Source organism: Gossypium hirsutum, chromosome D05 (genome assembly GCF_007990345.1).
Source record: "Gossypium hirsutum isolate 1008001.06 chromosome D05, Gossypium_hirsutum_v2.1, whole genome shotgun sequence".
Lineage (NCBI taxonomy): Eukaryota > Viridiplantae > Streptophyta > Magnoliopsida > Malvales > Malvaceae > Gossypium > Gossypium hirsutum.
In genome coordinates, this window is record NC_053441.1 from 63700902 (window position 1) to 63722694 (window position 21793).

Sequence of the window (21793 nt, forward strand, 5' to 3'; positions counted from 1 at the left end):
TTAGGTTCATTTTTCAATCTTATTTCACATTTCAATTCACAATTCAACTTTTTCATTTCATTTCAGTAGCTCATTCGATCAACTCGTTCGATTTATCATTTCATTAATTACCCTATTAACAAAACTCGGACTTTGACGGATACACGGATCCAACCAAACACACCAGTACGGCACATTGTGCCTAAAACGGTACATAGTACCTGATCAGTATACGACACATAAGTGCCTGAAACGACACACGAGGTGCCTGATACGACACATAAAGTGCCTGAGATACGACACATATAGTGCCTGAGATACGACACATAAAGTGCCTGGACGGCAAAGCCGATAACCCGTACTCTTCCAAATCCTATGGCATGCCAATTATATCCGACTCAGCCCGACTAGTTAATAGGGTATTTAAATCACAATTTCTCTTATTTTCATTTCAATAATTTTTCCACCTTTCATTCGATAATTAATTCACAAATTCACACATATAATAATAATAATAATAATAATAATAATAATAATAATAATAATACTTACCTCACATTCCATTTACCAACCTCATAGATTAAAATCTAACATTTAATAATAAATAACTTGAATTATAGTAATACAAACCGTGATATTCTTGCGTTTACTCCTCGATAATCTTCTCTTTTCCTTTCCGTGCCGATGTTTCTGGTTCTTTGCTAGCTATTGAACTTCAAGCTTCAAATCCCTAGTTTTCCCTTTTATTTTTCTTTCCCCTTTCCTTCCTCTGTTTTAGTCTCTTTCTCTGCTTCTTTTCTAGCTATTATGTTTCTTTTCTTCTTTGTTTCTTTCTTTTTACTTTATTCCTTTTATGCATTAGTTAATAATAATAATTTAATAACATTTTTTTTAACACATAAAAAATCTCAGATTTTTATACTTATGCCGCCTCAACTTTGGCAATTGGTATAATTGCCTATTTAGTCCCTCTTATTTTATTTTAATCTATAATTAAACTTTCACTTCTATTGTAATTTAATCCTTTTTACTAATTACTCTTAATTAGGCTAAATTCACCTATCTAAAACCTAATTAAACACACAACTAGTCTAGTAAATATTTCTAATAATTTTTTTCGAACTCAATTTACTAAGACGGAGGCCCGATAACACACTTTTCCGGTGCCCACGGATTTTGGGTCGTTACAAAAAATCCATTCAATAAGTATTAAATTTAAGCTACAAATTAATCGAAAACAATTCCAATAACAAAATATAGAATTTTTTATCAACTGGCAAGAGAGAAGAAGCTTTTTTTTTTTTTTAGAATTACCAGCACAAGTCTTCTCTTTGGTGAGCTTATAGATGAGGGCAGAGATTCCGATAGAACGGACAGCCTCGGCGGCGACAAAGAAGTTGTCGTGGTCATTTACAATGACTCGGAGAAGAACCAATGCCGCCATCCCCGATACCACCGCCAAAAAAGTCTTCACCTTCGGCGGCTGTTGTCTCACCCACATCGACACCGCATGGATCGGCCTCTTCTGTGTCCTCATGTCTTCTTTATTCTTTTTTCCCATTTTGGGGATTTAGAAGGTGTGGGATTCTGGATTTTGGGGTTTGATTTGAGCTTTTTGTTTAATAGGGAAAAAATAAAAGTGATTCGGGTGGATTTTTATTTGACGGGCAAGAAATATGAATCTGAATTAAAAATTACCTGAAATATGGGAACAGAAGGAGAGAAAGAAGATGAAGGAGAATATCTGAAATATGGCAAGAGAGTTTGAGGGCAGAAATTGTGTAGAGAGTTTGACGGCAGATGAAGGAGAAGATGAATGAGGGCAAAATTTGGAAAATGGGAAAAAGAGAGTGGAATGTAATAGCTATTCAGTGCTGAAGGCAAGGAATGGCTATTACAGCTTCTCATGTAATAGAGGCTGAATGGAATAAGGCTGTATTACAATTACAGCCAACCAAACGTTGGTTTGGTGGTGGGCCCACTGATTTGAGGGGAATGCATTCCTATTCACCCAACCAAACATGCTGTTAGTTTAACTTTTTCAATTTCTTCATGATGGAAAAAAATAAATCACAGATTGTGAGGAATGCATAAAAAATGTCATAAAACAAAAATAAATAGAAAATTATGTGAATGTGATGATTATCACTCCATTTTCGAAATATTAAAATTATATAATTGTGAAATTTTTAGTTTCAGATCTCAAAGGTAATCAATTCCTCAAAAAATAAACCATATAAATAAATGATTATCATAATTAAATTTAGAAATTTAGAAATTGTTGAACTGAATTTATATGATAAATTAAGGTGTAATAAAAATTAATTTCTTCAATTATTATAATTTTATGAATGAATTTAAGATTTTATTCAACCCACTGGATGGTTAATATAACACCCCTCACCTGATCTGGTCTCCGGACTCGAGTTACATGATGCTATATCACTATTGAAACTTTATCACATGTATACATAGTTTCAAGCAAGATCGGTTTTATGACAATTTACAACATTTACAGAGGTGTTTGCGGCAAAACAATTATACAACCTCAGACACAGTTTAATACGTGTTTAGGGACCATTGAGCAAAATTTCAAAGAAATCAACTTAGGTATCGATACACAAACTAAGGTATGGATATTTTGGAAAATGAGTATCGATACTAACAAGAAAAACGATACCAACTTAGCATTTTGTCAAATCTTGAATCCAAACATTAATTTTATCGATACTCAAGCACATGTATCGATATTTTTACCTTGAGTATCGATACTCGTGAAAAGGTATTGATACAAAATTAAGCTACTATTTTCCTGCACTATCATTCCAACATTGAGATATCGATACTTATAATTTGAATATCGAGAACGTTGTACAAATTGACAAAAATACAGAAAAACAGGGCAACATTCGTGCTCTAACATTTTCCTTTTCAACGTACATCCTCAACACAATATCTAACATCCAATTGACCATACTTATAACCCAAAACAACATCAATACTTCAACAATTCAGACCCAAATAAAACCAATAAAATAAGGATAACATCCAACAAAATTCTAAAATTCCAAAATCATAATAAACCATTAAGAACATAAAAATAACCTTGGACATCCACCTCTCATCCCGACCTCGGCCCCATCCTCCAACCCCGTGGTCGACTGCCCTTTTCTCATTTATTGGTAGATAATATTATTATATTAGAACTAAATCTTTATATTATTGGCTGAATAATAAGTGATCATCTATTCTTCCCACACGCAGCTTCAGCTATTTAGCTTGGACAGCATCTCAGATTATTTGTTATTCTAATCTTAATTTTAGTTGATAAATCAGTGTTGTTTGGCTGAGTGGTTAAGGCGTATGCCTGCTAAGTACATGGGATTTTCCCGCGAGAGTTCGAATCTCTAAGGAGACGTTAAAATTTTTGTCAAACCCAGATGAGATGCCCGCCACCGGCGACGTCAGCGGCGGGTATTGGTGTTGATGGAGCCTTCTTCGACAGTTCTCCTCTGTTGAGGTTTTCTTCCTATGTTGGCCGTGCTGGGAGTTTTGTGGTGGTTTAGCGACGGCTTCATTCGCATCTTGTTTAGCCTCTCGAGCTTTGGCCTTCTCCGCCTTTCGCCTCTTCCTTTCTAGTGCTTCCTTAGCTTTAGCCGCTTCCTCTTCCTTACTCAATTCCTCCTCTGTTCTCTTTCTGTAGGAGCAGATTGCATATACTTCTTTTGCTCCACAACCTTTTCCGCAAGTACCTTTTCAGTTTTTCCCACCGCCACTTCCTCTTGCGTTCAATCTTTCAAAGTTAAGCCAGACATTGTATGATCCACGAACGCTCTTCCATTTAGTGCTCGAGGAATTACAGGAGGCACTTCACCAGGACCAAGTGCACGGCCATCTAATGTCCTCAGTCTCCAAAGTGTGCTCCTTCAATTGCATCTAACATATTCTTTTCGGAATTCATCGTTGCTATTCCATAAGTCCGTAAATTTCTCCACCTGAGCCATCAACTGTTTAGATAAAATATTGTACAAAATTCTTGATTTGGAGGAAATAAAACAAATGCACGACCTCATCTGGTTAATACAAAAACTTTGGAGTGCCACTTTATCCCCTTTTCAAGCCAACTCATTCGCTTTATTTAAATCATCCATGTGCTGCCGAAAGTGTTTGATCTGCAACATTCAAACAAGAGTAGCGTCGGCATATCTTTATCTTAGTTTATCAGTTTCGAAGAGCAATGTATTGAATCAGAACCAGAACGAAAATGCAGGTTTGTCTATGAGTCTCGGATAGGATTATGTGTCCAACACGATTATGTTCATTCACTCTAAGCTTACAGAATTTAAAAGTACTTTCTCATGTGATTGTTTCTTCAAACATTGCAACTGTGCATACGCTTCTTGTTGGATGTCATTTGCAGCTTTGAACTGGTATTGCAATTCGCTTAACTTGTCGGTTTCCTCATAGTATTTTCTCTTAGCTGCCTTAGTGATCGCCTCGGTGTTTCTGAGTCTGGCTTTCAATTGGTCAGCTTCCTTCTTTAAAGACTGTAGAAACAGAAGAATCGAATAAGCAACCAAAACATAAGTTGAATTTAATTAATTACATATATAATAAAAATACTTTTATTTCTTAATGAATTAAAATTTTAAAATAATGTTCGGTATCTCCTGGATTAATAAGCAAAACTCGTGGATTTACTTGGTTTGGAAAAGGATATCCCATTGTTAATAAACTTATCTTCTATTTTGGAAAAATTAGGCAAAAAGGTCGAAAAACAAATTAGGGGGTTAGCTTGAAAATTTTCAAATTTAAGGAGATATGTCGATTTTGAAGAGAAAAATAGAAAATGAGTCTTGAGAAAAGCAATTTTTGCAAAACTCATTTTCTTTTGACAAATTAGTATTTTTTTTACAATATATTTATTAAATAGAAATTGAACTAAATTACCAATAATGATATGTTTTTTTTTGACAAATGTAACATACGTTTGATAGAAAATAAACATGTCAAGTTGACAAGTTTTAATATAAATTACCAATAATAATAATGATTGAACTAAATTTTTTTAAGTTAAAAATGTAGGAGAATTGATTTTTTAACTTTTTAAGTATATGGCCTAAATCTCAAATTTTATAAAAATATAGGGACTAACAACATATTTTAACATTTATTTATGTTTAAGTTAATTATTGTTCATTTTCTTTTTACCTCAAATAAATTATTTATCTCAAAATTTATTTAAGCTTTTTTTAAAAATATTTTAAGGAAAAATAAGATGATAATTGCTATATAAATTTATCATTTTATTTTATATACGTATAATTATTAAAAGAGTAAAAAAGTAAAAATGCATTATAGAAAAACACTTATATTTTATGTTTAGAATTTATTTTCAATTAAAATTATGTTTAAATATTTGTTTATCTTTAAAAAGATTAGAAATTATTAATAAAAATCACATTGAAGTGAGAAGAGACGAAGATGAATGTATCTAATATCTATGGGAGTTGTAGTACTTTTTGAAAGGTAAAATGACTTATTTGACATTCTAATTTAAAAAAAAAAATTAGTCATTCATTTAATTTTTACTTCTTTTAACCATTAAACTTGCATTTTGTTTGTCAAATCACCTAAAATGGATGAAAAAATTAACATATGTTAACTTTGTTGATTGACATACAAGTGAAATGCCACATGGATGTCAAATTAATAATTAATTAATTTTTAAAATTCAAAAATTATATAATAAATTATTTTTATAAATTAAAATTTATTAATCTTATTAAAATATATATTTTTAATAATTTTAATTTTAAAAATTTGAATAATTGTTAATGGACATATCAGAGGCAAATCTAGGGGGATTGGTGCTGGCAAAGAGCTTGGTGGCGACAAAAAATTTTAATGGAAAAGAAATAGCTTGGTGCTGCCAATGAGAAAAATGACACAAAAAAAAAATCAAACTTTCTAACAAAAAAATACACCGGTGACGCCAATGGCAATGGCAATACCAAAAAAAAATTCTATTTTTTTAAAACATTATTTTTTTAATGGGTGTCGTTAAGGAGAACGACAACACAAAAAAAGCTTTTTACAAAAGCTTTGACACGTTTAAAAAAACACTAGTACCACCAATGACAACGACGACACCCATTAAAATAAATTTTTCCTTTTTTTCTTTTTCTCCTAGAATACCGATATTTTTATGGGGTGGCCAATTATACATACTGGTGCAACTAATGGCACGACGACACTCAAAAATTAATTTGGTAAAAATTAAGGATAACATATGACTAATGGTACCATTTTGTTATCAAGCATCATAAGGATGTTGATATCTTCCTGGAAATTACACCCGAATTCAAATTTTGTTTTGTAGACTAAAAATTATATTTTTAATAAATTTTGATTTAATTTAAAATTTTATTAAAATAATATGTTTTTACTTTTGGGGTGGACAATCACACTTAAATAAAAAATATTGGTACCAACTCTATATATTTAAAATTAAATTAAAATATATTGTTTAAAATTTAAATATTTCACAATAAACTTGACATCCATAAATAGATGTGAACAAAACTCAATTCGATTTGGAAAAATCAATTTTTTTTAATTTTGAGTTAATCGAATTGAGTTATTTGAATAATTCGAGTCAATTCGAATAAGTAATTCGAGTTTCGATGTAACACTCTTAACCTGGATCCATCACCGAAACAGGGTTATGGAACATTACCAAAGTTTTCAAATTAATTATCAGGTATTTTATTTTTATCTAGCATTCATATTTGAAACCAATCAAAATTAAAACATTAATGAGCCAATGTTGGCCAAATTAACTTATACATGCCATTATAACCAGAATCAAATCATTCAAAATTACCGATTAGACCAATGGATAGTGTAATATATCTCTAACAAGCTTTCAACCCAATTGAGCTTTCTATAAATTGTAGGGTAAATAAAAACAAATACGTAAGCAATGAATGCTTAGTAAGCTCGTGTAATCTTTAATCATATTAGTTCATCTAAAATATGAAATCTATACATATCAAGAATAATCCAATATTAATACCATAATACTCATGAAGCTATATTCATCAACTCACGAGGTGAATAAATCCACAGTATCACCTAAACATATTATCCCAAGCTTAGTTAGATTTTATATAACTTTAACTCTTCATAATTTCTTTATTTTCATTTGCATTTCTTTACTTTCCACGCTTATTCCATATGCGTGACACACAAGGCATAAACATATCATTCAACCACAGTCACAAGCTAATGCATTTAACCAAAGTCTTTTTCGAATTGATTACATGATAAGTCATTTCATAAGAAATTGCATAATCTAAACCTTACCACTTTTTAGTGAGCGCTAGCATATTTTCACTTAAATACTTTCCAATTCAATGCATTATATAAATAATCATAATACCATTCAACCAATAGCTTGGCACTTGCCTAAGCATCAAGCAAGAATACTGGTTAGTGTACTTGCACACATTACATATAAACTCATCATGCATAATTTTCTTGTATCAACATATTAAAGATAATCATACATTTACATGTCATGATACATATTATTCTCTTGTCGTTTCTTCATAGACATATATCATTCATTTCATTATTTCGATATTTCATGTACCATCATTTTCATGAATTTCTTACATCCCAGTAATAGTTCATTTCAAAGTCATGTTATCTCACTTCAGAACGTTACCCGTTATATCATTTAAATATCAATGGTTACATTTATTTCAGATCAATACCAATAATATTCTATATATCTTTCAATTCAATCACATAAGTCTTTTACCGTTTTTTTCTTAATCGAAGAACGAATTACGGATATGAGTACATCGTTCTTTGGTGCCATATTCCAACTATGGTCTCGCACATATAAACACTGCCATAGTCCGATCATGGTCTTACATTCATAGTGCCATAACCCAGTTATGGTTTTATCCGTCAATTCATCCTTTGCCACAAAACGATTGTACTCAATCCCGCGTTCAATCCAAATTGAGTATTAAATTCGATATTATATTTCCAATAATAATTCAATTCCATGTTTTCTATTACCCTTATTATTTTCCCATATTTATCCCGTTGAATTTCTTGGAAATTCGATGGATTTTTTGAGGTACACTTTTAGTGTACAATTCAGGGTCCGTCAATTCATATTCATGTGCACACATTTCCATTTTAGAGAGCACACTCCCGCGAACCTTATCCTTACAGTGGGATTACTAGTCCAGGATAAATCCCCTGTAATATAAACTCATAGAGTATTGTCGGGACTACCAGTTCAAGCTAAATCCCCTACAATGACAATTGCTCTAATGAGCTTCAATCTGAATTACCAGTTCAGGCTAAATTCAAACCCTAATTTGGACTACCCATCCGGGCTAAATCCATTTTCCACATATTCTTTGGGAGGGTTATATCAAGATAGGATCACCCATCCGGGCTAGTTTTTTTTTTACAGTCAATTCCTTTCCAGAGATCCATCGAATTTTCCTTCCATTCAATCGGGATTTCTTCCCCTTTTTATCAAATATATCAATGTTTCATCAATTATCATACAATGAACATTCAAATCATATTCACATCAATAACATACATTTCAAGCATTTAAGAATATAATTCAAGTTACATGAACTTATCGGGCTAAATTGTAGAAAATCCAAAATTCAGGGACATTTTGGTAATTTTCCATTTTCCTCGAATTTCCACCCAATCTTAATCTAAATTAATATTTCTTTCAATTCATTAATTTAAATAATAAAAAATTCATTTCATGCAATTTGGTCACTTTTTGACATTTTTTACAAATTTACCCTTAAAATATTACTTTTATTCAATTTAGTCCCTGAACCTAAAACATGCAAATTAACCATTTTTAATGAAAACACATGCTAGTTGAATAATCATATATTTTCCTCCTCCTCTCCATTCCACATCCGTGATGTATATAACATGTTTATATGTAACATTATCTGTAATTTCACCATTTATTTATATATTCATTCAAAGCTGTCCACTTGAGTCATAGTCACTAAATTATTTATATCTTGAGCTACGAAACTTAGAATTAAGATATTCTAAATTATTATGAAACTAGACTCACATATCTTCTTACCATAAAATTTTCAAAATTTTTGATTTAGCCAATAAGTACAGTTTATTCTTTAAAGTCATCCCTATTTTGGTGTCTGACAGTTTTGACCCTTCTTCACTAAAAATTAATTATCTCATCGTACAAGATTTGGATAATGTTCTCGTTTGTTTATTTTGAAAATAAGCTCATTAAGGATTTTAAAAATATAAATTTAAGCCCCTAATTATTTTTATCCAATTTTTTATTATTTTACAAAGTCAAAACAGGGGAACCTGAAATCATTCTGACCTTATGTCATAAAATTTATTATATCTCATGATTTACAATTCCATTACTTACATTGTTTCTTTTATGAGAAACTAGACTCAATAACCTATAATTTAATATATTATTAAATACTATAATTAAATTTGAAAAATTTATGGTGATTTTTCAAATTTCACCTACTGCTGCTTTTCAAAACTATTTTAGTGTAAAATGTTGATAACTAAATTTATAACACCTTTCTTTCCTTTCTCTTGAATAATTTCCATCACTTCCTCTTTTTTCCCTTTACTAGCATAACAAGAATATAGAACCTTATATAATGAAACTCTTCATTAACATTAATTTCCCACTTTTTCAATAATATCAAACTAAAAAATATATTGAAATCTTGATGTTCTTACCTTGTGCTATGGATTTCAATCTTTAACTTGATATTCTATCTCCTCCAGCTTCTATTTCTTGAATCTAACTTGATATTCTAGCTCCCATAGTCTCCTTGTTATCGTTCTCTCTTGATAGCTATGAAAATTCTTTTGATTTCTGGGTAAAAATGGTAAATTTTTGGTGGAAGGACGAAATTGTAAAGAAAGTAAAACTTTCTTTCTTTCTCTCTTCTTCTCACGTTGAATGCATGGGAAGATGATGAATTCTCTTCATCTTTCCTCCCTTGTATATTAATCATTTAATAATAAAATAATACTAAAAATCTTAATAAAATATTAATTAAATAGTATTTATCTAATTAATTAAAAATATCACCAACATCATCATTATCTTCTAGAATTCTCTCTCTCTAATTGACTATTTTGCCCTTTATAATCTTTTAAAATTTCATCCTTGAGTCATCACTTAATTGGATAAAATTACAATTTAGTCCCTCAAAATTCTTCACCTTTTCAATTTGGTCCTAATCCATCCATTTTCCTTAGTTTCTAGATTATTCCACCCTTAAAATATTTGCACTATTGGTCCTTCAAATTTTACATATTTACACTTTAACCCCTAAAAATTTGGAGTATTTACTCTTGGGCAACAAAACTTTTCTCACTTTTGCAATTTAATTCTTTCTTGAATTAATATGTCATAATATACTTCCCAATATTAACATAACTCAAAATTACCCTTTTTTATCACTTTATTTCCTTATTTTACTATATCAGGAATATTATCTTACTTTTTTACTGTAATAGTTTTCGGAGTATTACATTCGAGTTCGAATTGAGTTGAATTTTATAATTCAGATAACTCTAATAATTTGAATAAGAGATTGATGTACATACCTTTTTGGTCTCTGTCAAATTTAAAAATAAGCAAATTGGTCTTTCTCAACAAAAATTACAAAAAATTCAAAATAATTTTCAAAAATTCAAAAATAAATTTTAAAACTTAAAATATTATAAAAATTCTAAAATTTAAATTTTTCAAAAAATATAAAATTTTCAAAAAAGTTTTAAAAATTATAAAGAAAGTTAAAACATTTAAAAAAATTAAAATAATAATTTAAAATTTAAAATAATGTATATAACTAAAACAATTAATTTATTGTTAAATTATGCACTAAAACGCAATTGTATGCGCGTAAATAATTACAATTAGATAGTCATAATTACTGAATTAATTTGGGTATAGTACCAATAAAGGCTCATTTCTGAAAATTTTTACGAAAATGGGTAGCTTTTAAAAATAATTACGAGTATGGTCTGAAACTTTAAAAACGCACCGACATTGATGCGTTTTTAGAGAATAACTCAGAAAAAACGCTTCCACGTCAACGCTTTTTTTCTTGTATCAGGCAAAAGTACGCTGACGCAGACACGCTTTTGCTCGTGCTCAGACTAAATTTTCAAAAAAAAAAGGGTCACTTTTTAAAATATTTCAAAAATAAACTATTTTTTTTGAAAATTTAAAAGATTAAGCCATTATAAATATTCAAAGTGAAAGTACCATTTCTTTTTTTTTTTGCTACCAATTTATATGGAAATAAAGCTTACAAAATAGATATTTATATAAACCCAAAGTCTTATTTTTTAGATTGTAAAATATATTAGTTATATAAAGATTTGTTCTGTAAATTTTATTTTCATATTACTACCACTTTAGATCTTTATAAATGTTTATTCTTATAAATTTTTAAAAGATTGATATATTTTTGTAATATTTAAAAAATAATATTTTTAAAGTAAAAATGTGTCTACGTGTCGTGGACACAAGAAAAAAAAGTTGATGTGGAAGCGCTTTATTCCTTATACATTTATATATTTGATACAAACACAAAGCAAATAACATTACCAACCGGCAAACCAATAGAGCTTTGCCACGTTTACAGAAAAAATAACATATTACAATGACATTAAATGTATGTCCTGTGGCTGTGGGTGTGCAGGAAAGATAAATGGTTGTGTAGGCATTGTTTATTGACTGGTAGCTGATAAGAAAATATAGTAGAGCTGCGGCTTCTGTTTTCAATGCTTATGCTCCAATAACAGACTCATTTAATTTTAGAAATCCAAAAACTGTGACCTATTTTCCCCTTTCTTTGTGTTTTCCAATCTCATTTGCCACTATTCATTGACTTCCCTTGCCTGTTAACCCCAATCATACACAATCATCTCCATTTCTATCCCTCAATTTCCCTTTCCTTCTTCATCTCTCTCTTTGATTTCTCTGTCCCAATTCCACCATGTCTGTCTTTGGAGAGGCTGCTCTTTCTGCCTTTCTGGAGCCGCTGTCTGCCAAGTTGCTTGACTCTGTACTCAACTTTGTGGCCGACCACCGGCAAGTCCACCAGCAACTCAAGCTGTGGCAATCCATATTACCCGAAATCAAAGCAGGTTGAACCATGCAGAGGAGAAGCAGATCAAGGACGAGGGTGTGAAGAATTGGTTGGGCGATCTCCAAGACTTAGCTTACGATGTGGATGACATCTTGGACGAGTTCGCTTACCAAGAGTTACGTCTCAAGCTCCAAAAAACTCAAGCACAAGCCAGCTCAAGTAAGGTACGGAAACTCATTCCAACCTGCTGTACTGGTGGTCATTTCTTTCCATTCTCTCTTATGTTAAATGCTAAGATGATTTCAAAGATACAAGCAATCACTGATAGACTGAATAGTTTGAACACTCGAAGAAGTAGTTTGGGGTTGAGTGAGATCATGTCTCAAGGCGCAACTTTCAAGGGAAAGAAACCAAGGCTGCAACCAACTTCCTTGATGGATGGAGCTGTGGAGTATGTTGGTAGAGCCAATGAGAAGCAAGAAATGCTTGAGTTGCTCAAAAGTAACAATTCCGATGGAGTTTGTGTCCTTTCCATCGTTGGCATGGGAGGGATGGGGAAAACAACTCTTGCTCAGCTTGTTTACAATGATCCCAGCATTAAGGAGTCTTTTGATCACAATTCCTGGGTATGCGTTTCTGATGACTTTGATGCTGTTAACTTAACAAAGACGATTTTAAGATCCCTCGATGCTGACTCACAAGATGAGAATGACTTGAACTTGCTTCAAGTCAAGTTGAAGGAGAAGTTATCCGGAAAAAGGTTGTTGCTTGTTTTAGATGACATTTGGAACGAGAGTTACAGTGATTGGACCATCTTACGGGCTCCATTTGGAGCAGGAACCAAGATTATTGTAACAACTCGACTCCAAAAGGTTTCATCTAATGTCGATTCAGTGAAAGCATTTTACTTGGATAAACTCTTGCATCATGATTGTTTATCCATATTTGCTCAGCATGCATTTAAAGCAAGAAACTTTGATGGGCATCTCCAATTTAAAGAAATTGGAGAGAACATAGTCAGAAGGTGCAACGGCTTACCTTTGGCAGCAAAAGCCATTGAAAGCTTATTACGCACAGTTATGGATCATAGTGAATGGGAAAAAGTATATGAGAGCGAGATATGGGAACTACCAGAAGATCCACGTGGCTTAATTCCAGCTTTGCGATTAAGCTACCATTATCTTCCTCCTCATTTGAAACAAGGCTTTGCATACTGCTCCATATTTCCTAAATATTATGAATATGAAGAAGAAGAGATAATCTTGTTATGGAGAGCAGAAGGTTTCTTGCAATCAAAAGCTAAAATTCAAGGCAAAGGTCTTGGAAACCAATATTTTCAAGATCTAGTGTCAAGGTCATTTTTTCAAATATCTAGTAAAGACAAATCCCGTTTCGTGATGCATGATCTTATGAATGATTTAGCTCAATTAGTTGCAGGAGAAATATGTTGCAGACTGGAGGGTGAAAAGCAACAAAAGTTTTCGCATCGTTCTCGCCACTCAACTTATGTTATCGATGATTGGTATCAGAGTGTAAAGAAGTTTGAGGCATTTTATCAAATGACTTCTTTACGTACTTTCTTAGGCTTAATGGCTCTAAGATATCAGGTATTCTATTTAACTAAGGTTGTTTTGGAGGATTTGTTGCCAAGACTTAGCTACTTAAGGGTTCTTTCTTTGGGTGGGTATGAGATCTATAATTTGCCCGACTTTTTTAAAAATTTAAAACATCTACGCTACTTAAATTTTTCTAGAACCCGAATCAATCGTTTACCTGATTCTTTGTGTAGTCTTTATCATTTGGAGACTTTAATATTAAGAAGTTGTTCAAAGCTCAAAAATTTACCCTCGAAGATCGGAAACCTTGTCAACTTGCATTTTCTTGATATTAGAGGTGCGGGTTCAATAGAAAGGATGCCCTCCGGATTTGATCAGCTAACTAAGCTTCAAACGTTATCTAATTTTGTTATAGGGGAAGGTGATGGACGTCTTATTAGAGAATTGAAAAATTTGTCAAACCTTAGAGGTAATTTTTGTCTTTCTGGATTGGAGAATGTTGATGGTCAAGATGCGAGGGAAGCTAAGTTAAATGAGAAGCTAGGGATTGATGGGTTAGAACTACAATGGGGTACAGACTTGGAGAATAGTACAAGGAAAACAGAAGTTGAAGAGCGGTTGTTGGACTTTCTTCATCCTCTGAAAAAGCTTGAGCAACTCATCATTGAGAATTACGGGGGTGTAAAATTCTCATCTTGGATAGCAGATTCTTCCCTTAAGAATTTGTCGTATTTGAAGCTTCGCAATTGTAAAAACTGCAAGTCAGGTTGCCATTGTTAAAACATCTTTCAATTATTGGTTTCAATCAAGTACAGAAGATTGGTGTTGAGCTCTTCGGAGAAAATCAATTGAATCCATTTGCATCATTAGAGATTCTGTCTTTTGAGAGTCTTCCAAACTGGAAGGAGTGGGACACTTGTGAAGGAGACGAGAAGGTTTTGAAATTCCCCAGCCTTCGTGAGCTTTCAATAAAAACCTGTCCTCAATTGTTGGGAAGGTTGCCTACCCATCTTCCTTCCTTGCAAAAACTTGAAATTCACAGCTGTACCAGTTTGGTAGTTTCAATATCAAGTTTCCTGTCACTATGTGAATTAAGTATACAAGGGTGTGCAGAACTGGTGGATGATTGCTCTTCTGCTGCAAAGGAGCTTTCCTCTTTGCAAACTTTGTCTCTTTCTAACATTTCAAAGTTTAATATTCCAGCAGATAGGACAATGTTGAGGTTTGGAAACTCAGAACATTTTGAAATTGATGGTTGGGAGGAGTTGGCATCTCTATCACGGTATGGGTTTAGTTTAGTTGGACATCGTTTCATTACAGTTTGGGGTTGTCCTCAACTGCAATCTTTGGAAGCAGAGGAAGCCGAATTACAACCTGACAAGATTTCACGTGTTGAATCTTTGAGGATAGCTTGTTGTGATAGGCTCAATAGACTGCCACAAGTCTTACATGAGCTCACATTTCTTACAGTGATGGAAATTGATAATTGTCGAAGCTTGGTTTCTTTTGCAGAGAATAACTTGCCTCCTAATTTAGAAAAGCTGAGAATTAGAAACTGGGAGAATTTGGAGTATTTGGTTGATGAAAAAGAAGATAGTAAGAGTATGAGTAGTACCCTCTGTCTTCTTGAGGACTTGTATATCTATAATTGTCCATCTCTAATGTCTTTGTCATCGAAGGGGCGCAAAAATATTTGCAATCAGCTTCAACTTCTCGAAATTTACCACTGCTCAAAGCTGAGTTGCCTATTTTCAAACACCAAGTTTCCCATAACGCTTAAACATTTGAGAATTCACCAATGTCCAATGTTGGAATACATAGCCGAGGAGTTTGAGGAAAGCGCTTGTCTTGAATCTATTCTATTTTTCAGATCTGGAATTAAATCTCTACCACGAGGACTAGGCAAGCTCATCCATCTCCAGGAGATTTGTTTGGATTGGTGTTCAAATTTGGTTTCTTTTGAAGAAAGTGGGTTGCTCAGCACCGGCTTCAGAGATTTCAAAGTTATTGATTGTGGAAATTTTGGAGCCCTTCCTAAGTGCATGGCCAGCATCACCTCCCTTCGACAATTAAGTGTGGACAACTGTTCGGCTGACATATCATTTCCATCGGAGGGATTCCCTGCCAATCTCACATCACTTGCAATCTCAAATGCACCCAAGATTTATTGGTCACTTGTGGAATGAGGATTAAATAGACTCACCTCTCTTCAAGAATTGACCATCGGAGGTGGAGGATGCTCAAACGTGGTGTCGTTCCCAGGAGAAGGGATTGGAATGATGCTGCCTCCTTCTCTCACCTATATCATGCTTTTCCAATTTGAGAACCTGGAATTCATGTTCTCCGAGGGCTTTCAAGACCTCGCCTCTCTTGAAAGACTGGAAATCAGTGAATGTCCCAAGCTAACATCTCTTCCAAAAAAAGACGTGCTTCTCTCGCTTGGATATTTAAGTATTTACAGTTGTCCGTTGCTGAAAGAAGAGTGCTCTTGCGATAAAGGACGAGAGTGGTCTAAGATTTCCCACATACCCCTTGTTGTAATTGATGATAAAGCAGTCATCCCGAGGGAATCAGATTGAAAGATGAGCCGCAAAATCTGTGATTGGTTTCTTCAGAGTGATGGGAGAGGTACAAAAAACCATTTCAAACAAGTCTAACTTTCCTTAGGAACAAGATAAGAATAGGAATCAGTATAAATTTATTGATTTATATTTGCAGGGATTGAAACAATTCTAAGTTTCAGTATTTTCAGATGTTTGTGAACTTCTTTCTTGGCTTTTGGAGTAGCATTAGATCATCGGTTTTTGTAGAATGTGAGCTTTGTGTATTGTTTATTTTATTCTTTTACTGTACTTTTTTTATATGTACGATATAATAGGGAAGAATAAGATGAACAATTTCACATTAAATATCAATCTTATAACATTTTCCTTATTTTCAATATATCTTTACTTATCTTCTATTTTGGAAAATTTAGGCAAAAACGTCATAAACTTTTGACCATTTGACTAAAAAAAATTAATACGTCGAAAGAATACACATTTTGTTTTCTTAAGATGCATTTTTTGTTTCTCTCTGCAAAATATATCTATTTCTCCAAATTTAAGAAATATCGACCTAATTCCCTAACTTTTTTTATTTCAACATTTTTATCCAATTTTCTCTTATTTTTCTATTTCACTCTCTTATTTTTTCTTTTCTCTTTCAATTTTCTTTCTTTCTTTTCTTCCTATTCTTTTTCTCTCTTTCCCAACCTTAGCTGTCGCTAGCATGCACTATAGCCGCACTACGACATTTGTTCTTCTGTCCAAATAATGGCATTGGTCAACTCTTTTCCTCATTCTCTTTCATTTCCAAATAATGGAGTTGGAAAGTGCTTTTGAAAAGTACTATGGAAAAGTGTTTTTGAAAATTGCTGTGGAAAAGTGCTTTTGAGAAGTGCTTTTAAGAAGTACTTTTGAAGTTTAAAATTTGAGTGTTTAGCATTGTTGTCAAAAAATACTTTGGAGAAATAAATGTTTATTTTAGACATGTTATTATAAAGTAACAAATATGTATTTAAATATTATTTAAATTAGTTAATATTATTATATTTTAGTAAGAATATAAAAAAATTATTATAACTTGTTGTTAATATTTTAATATATGAAATATAAATTTTAAATATTTTTAAGCAATAAATATTAATTATTTATAAAATTTAATTAGAATATATAAACTATATTTTAAAAATTTATAAAAGTTTGAGCAACTCATCATTAAGAATTGCGGTGGTGCAAAATTCTCATCTTGGATGGCAGATTCTTGTTTCAAAAGTTGAAGTGTTCAGAGGCGCATTTATCGATTTATTCAATAGTTTGGGTGAGTTATGTATAGTTCTAAGTATTGTATTTATCCTCTTCTATACTTCAGCTAATGCGAGACGTAAAGCATCAATGAAGATTTTTGTCTTTTTTGATTGTCACGATCCTTTTTTGTTAAGCTGAAATGAAAAAAAAAATCAGCTTAAAATATGAAAATTTTGATTTTAAGAAAAATATGGATTTTATTAAAAAAAAGGAGTTGTCACTGAATATTTTTAGTTAGGTGTGATAGATGACCTATAAAATCACATTTTATAAAAAAAATTTAAAGTCTCTCTAAAAATGACAATTACGCATAGGAAGAGTTATAACACCCTTACAACTACCAAAATTGGTACCTTATTGATTATGTGTAGTTTGATAATCCTAAATTTTAAATTTATAAAATATGATATTTAATTATGATCCATTTAATTAATTACATATATAATAAAAATACTTTTATTTCTAAATGAATTAAAATTTTAAAATAATGTTCGGTATCTCCTGTCCATAAAAATACCAAAAAAAATTATTAATAAGCAAAACTCATGGATTTACTTGGTTTGGAAAAGGATATCCCATTGTTAATAAACTTATCTTCTATTTTGGAAAATTTGGGCAAAAAGGCTGAAAAACAAATTAGAGAGTTAGGCTGAAATTTTCTAAATTTAAGGAAATATGTCGATTTTAAGAGAGAAATAGAAAATGCGTCCTGGGAAAAGCACTTTCTGCAAAACTAATATTTTTGACAAATTAATATTTTTTTACAATATATTTATTAAAGAGAAATTGAACTCGAACACTCGATAATAAAACTACTAAGATTTGACCATTTGGCTAAAAAAAAGCTAATATGTCAAATAAATATACATTTTGTACAAAATATTTTTCGCAAGATGCGTTTCTGTTTCTCTCTCCAAAATAGACGTATTTTTCCAAATTTAGGAAATACCGACCTAATTCCCTAACTTTTTTTATTTCGGCATTTTTATCCATTTTTCTCCTTCTATTTTTCTATTTCACTTTCTTGTTTTTTTTTCCTTTTTCCTTTTTTTATTCTTTCCTATTTCAATTTTATTTCTTTCTTTTCTTCATATTCTCTTCCTCTCTTTCCCAACCTTAGCTATCGCCAGCATGGACCACACCCGCCCTTCGACATTTGTTCTTCGGTCTAAATAATGGAATTGGTAAACTCTTTTCCTCATTCTCTTTCATTTCCAAATAATGGCTTTGTGGTTCTCCTTCATCGATCACCTTACTCTTGTGTCGTCACTGCTTGTTTAGATGTTGTCATTGATCGAAGAAGCCACCAAACGGTCCACATTTCCTTTTTCTCTCATGCTTCTTTCTACTTTATTTTTTGTTTTTAAAGCCCTTAACTGTTGTTTCACTGTCGTTGCTCTCCGTCGTCGAACCGAGCCACCACCGTCAATGGCCTTGCTTCTAGTCAACATGCACTGCTACTTAGCCTCTTGTTTCTTTCCTCTTTTTACTATCGCTAATAAGTGATAAAAGTAATATATTATAATCCCATTCTTAAAGCGTTTTTGGATGATTATTTATGTAAATTAGTGAATTTTATGCTCCTAATCTTTTGAATTCATGTTTCTATACTTAGGTGAGCATTTAGGAGTGAAAGGAGCAAAAAACGAGTGAAAATTAGACAAAAAGAGAAGTTTTCAGGAGCCACATGTGCTAGACACACGACCTTATGATCCACATGGGCTGGACACATGGCCATGTGCCAGACCGTGTCGATTTCATAACTTGCTTCCCAAACACGCCAAAAAAATGCAATTTTTAGGTTTTCTAAGTATTCTAAAGTCTATAAATACCAAATATAAGAAAAGAGAAGGGGAGCCATCTAAGAATATTGAAGGAAACAACTCGAAGAACACCATTGGAGCCAAATCTGAAGTATATTTCCATTAAGATCGAAGACCTCTTTTTAATTTCTTTTAAAGTTTTTATGAGTTTTTTTATTTCTTGTGGTTATTTTGAATTTGAGATGTTTTTATTCAGAATTATGAACTAGTTCCCTAGATATTTAGTGATGGTGAAACTTACGACGAATTCTATTATTTGATTTCTGTTTTATGCGATAAATACTTTATTCTTGTTCTCAATTATGTGTACTTATCTCTTGTTTTAATATTTCCAGGATATTAATTCATGTTTAATGTGCTTAAATCAGAGGAGGAAAAGTCTCTATTTAAAAGTAGATCTAGCATAATTAAGTGAAGTTGCATGCAGTCCTAGAAATAGGACGGCATAAATTTACCGGATTAGAGTCAAATCTAATAAAGGAATCCATAGATCGAGTTAATGCGATAATAAGAGTTTTAATTAGAAAGAAATTTTAATTAATTAACCTAGAGTCAGTTGCTCTTACTCTCGAAAGAGATATTAGTATAGTTTAGGGATTTCTACGGATCAAGACACCAAGTGAATAAATTATTTAATTCAGATTCGTAATAATAGGTGAAGTCTAGGTGGATTCTTTCCTGGGTATTGTCTCTCTCATCGATTATTATTTGGTTATTTTCCTGATTTATTTCCTATTGAGTTCTTAGTTAGATTAATTTAGTAAATTTAGTTTAAAAGCAAACACTCCAATTTGTTGGCTAAATAATAGGAAAACGACAATTACAAATACTTTTAGTCCTCATGGATACGATATCTCTACTCACCATAGCTATACTATTTATTGATAGGTGCACTTGCCTTCGTCGTATTTTTAGTTAGTCATGTGAAAACACATCAGTCGCCGCTCTTGTCTAACTGATAACTCTAAAATATAAAGTTATCTTTAGCACTTCTAGATTGGTAATTCATGCAAATTTTAAGTGTTTGGTAACAAATTTTGGGATTTTTATGAAAACTTTATCTTGTTGAATAATACTAAGATAAATTTGCTAATTTAATCATTTTATACACTAAAACACATGATTGCAGTTTTTGAGACAATTGATGCACCGGAAGAAAAGACAATTTTGAAGTTCACCCTTTTGGTGCAATGTTGTAGCATTTCCACAACATAAGCCATGTAGAAGAGGGTTGATATATGGTCATCTTTGGACCAAATTAAAGACTTATTAGACTTTGAAAATTCTCTTGACCCAACTCAAGAATTGGGTCAACAAATATGGATTGCTTGCTAAGTAGATAAGAGCCCAAACCATCTTTAAAAATAAAATATATGCCCTTTTAAAAAATATATATGCTATAAAATTAAAATACTATTATTACCCTATAAAAATAATATTTTAAACTTAAATCATGTATGGGAGTGTGAAAAGCCATAAAAAATTAGATTTGTGTGTAATTATTTGCAATTATTTGCACAATTAATCCAATTTTTATTCTGTAGTTAGTTGCTCTAATTACAATTGGGAACGTTTGGTTAGTTGAAATCTTATATCACAATTTGTAATATTACATTCTTAAATGAGATTACGGTGTTTGAATTTTTTAACATTTTGGTTATCTCATTCTCACATTCTTGAAGAGTAATTAAAAACCAAAATAACGTTATGCTATCTCATATTATGGATGGAAGACAAAATTAACCTTTATTTTTATCATATTAGTGAATATAATTTTCCCAAAATAACTGTAATTAAAAACCAAAATGGTTTTTTTCTTTCTTTCCTCTCTTGACTTTAAAAACCTTAGCTTAACTTTTTCAATTTCTTCATGATGGAAAAAAAATAAATCACAGATTGTGAGTAATGCATAAAAAATGTCATAAAAAAATAAATAGAAAATTATGTGAATGTGATGATTATCACTCCATTTTCGAAACATTAAAATTATATAATTGTGAATTTTTTAGTTTCAGATCTCAAAGGTAATCAATTCCTCAAAAAATAAACCATATAAATAAATAATTATCATAATTAAATTTAGAAATTTTTGATCTGAATTTATATGATAAATTAAGGTGTAATAAAAATTAATTTCTTAAATTATTATAATTTTATGATTTTATTTAAGCCACTAGACGATTAATGTAACACCCCTCACCTGATCTGATCCTCGGATTCAAGTTACAGGATGCTATATCATTATTGAAACTTTATCACATGCGTACATAGTTCCAAGCAAGATCGGTTTCATGACAATTTACAACATTTACAGAGGTGTTCACGGCTAAACAATCATACAACTTCAGAAACAGTTTAATACGTGTTTAGGGACCATTGAGCAAAATTTCAAAGAAATCAACGTTGGTATTGAT

General features: G+C 31.6%; 2 protein-coding genes across 3 annotated transcripts in view; one reads left to right on the plus strand and one right to left on the minus strand.

Moving 5' to 3' along the window:
- Positions 1–3333: 3333 nt before the first annotated feature.
- On the minus strand, positions 3334–4704 carry LOC121217295 (uncharacterized). The gene is made up of 4 exons (XM_041092817.1): positions 4681–4704; positions 4375–4526; positions 3793–3903; positions 3334–3676 (listed from the first exon to the last, which is right to left on the minus strand). The coding sequence occupies exons 1-4, from the start codon at positions 4702–4704 to the stop codon at positions 3334–3336; spliced, it is 630 nt and encodes a 209-aa protein (XP_040948751.1).
- A 7085-nt stretch (positions 4705–11789) lies between these two features.
- The window catches only part of LOC121216974 (putative disease resistance RPP13-like protein 1), a 42892-nt gene continuing 32888 nt past the window's right edge, over positions 11790–21793 (plus strand). The window contains exon 1 of one of the 2 annotated variants that reach the window (XR_005913175.1): positions 11790–16336. Coding sequence is in view for 1 of the 2 variants with exons in the window: in XM_041092502.1 (XP_040948436.1) it covers positions 12434–14488 (2055 nt within the window). In the remaining variant the exon portion in view is untranslated. Of the gene's footprint in view, positions 16618–21793 lie in introns of those variants that run through there. The other variant, XM_041092502.1, reaches the window with a different exon arrangement.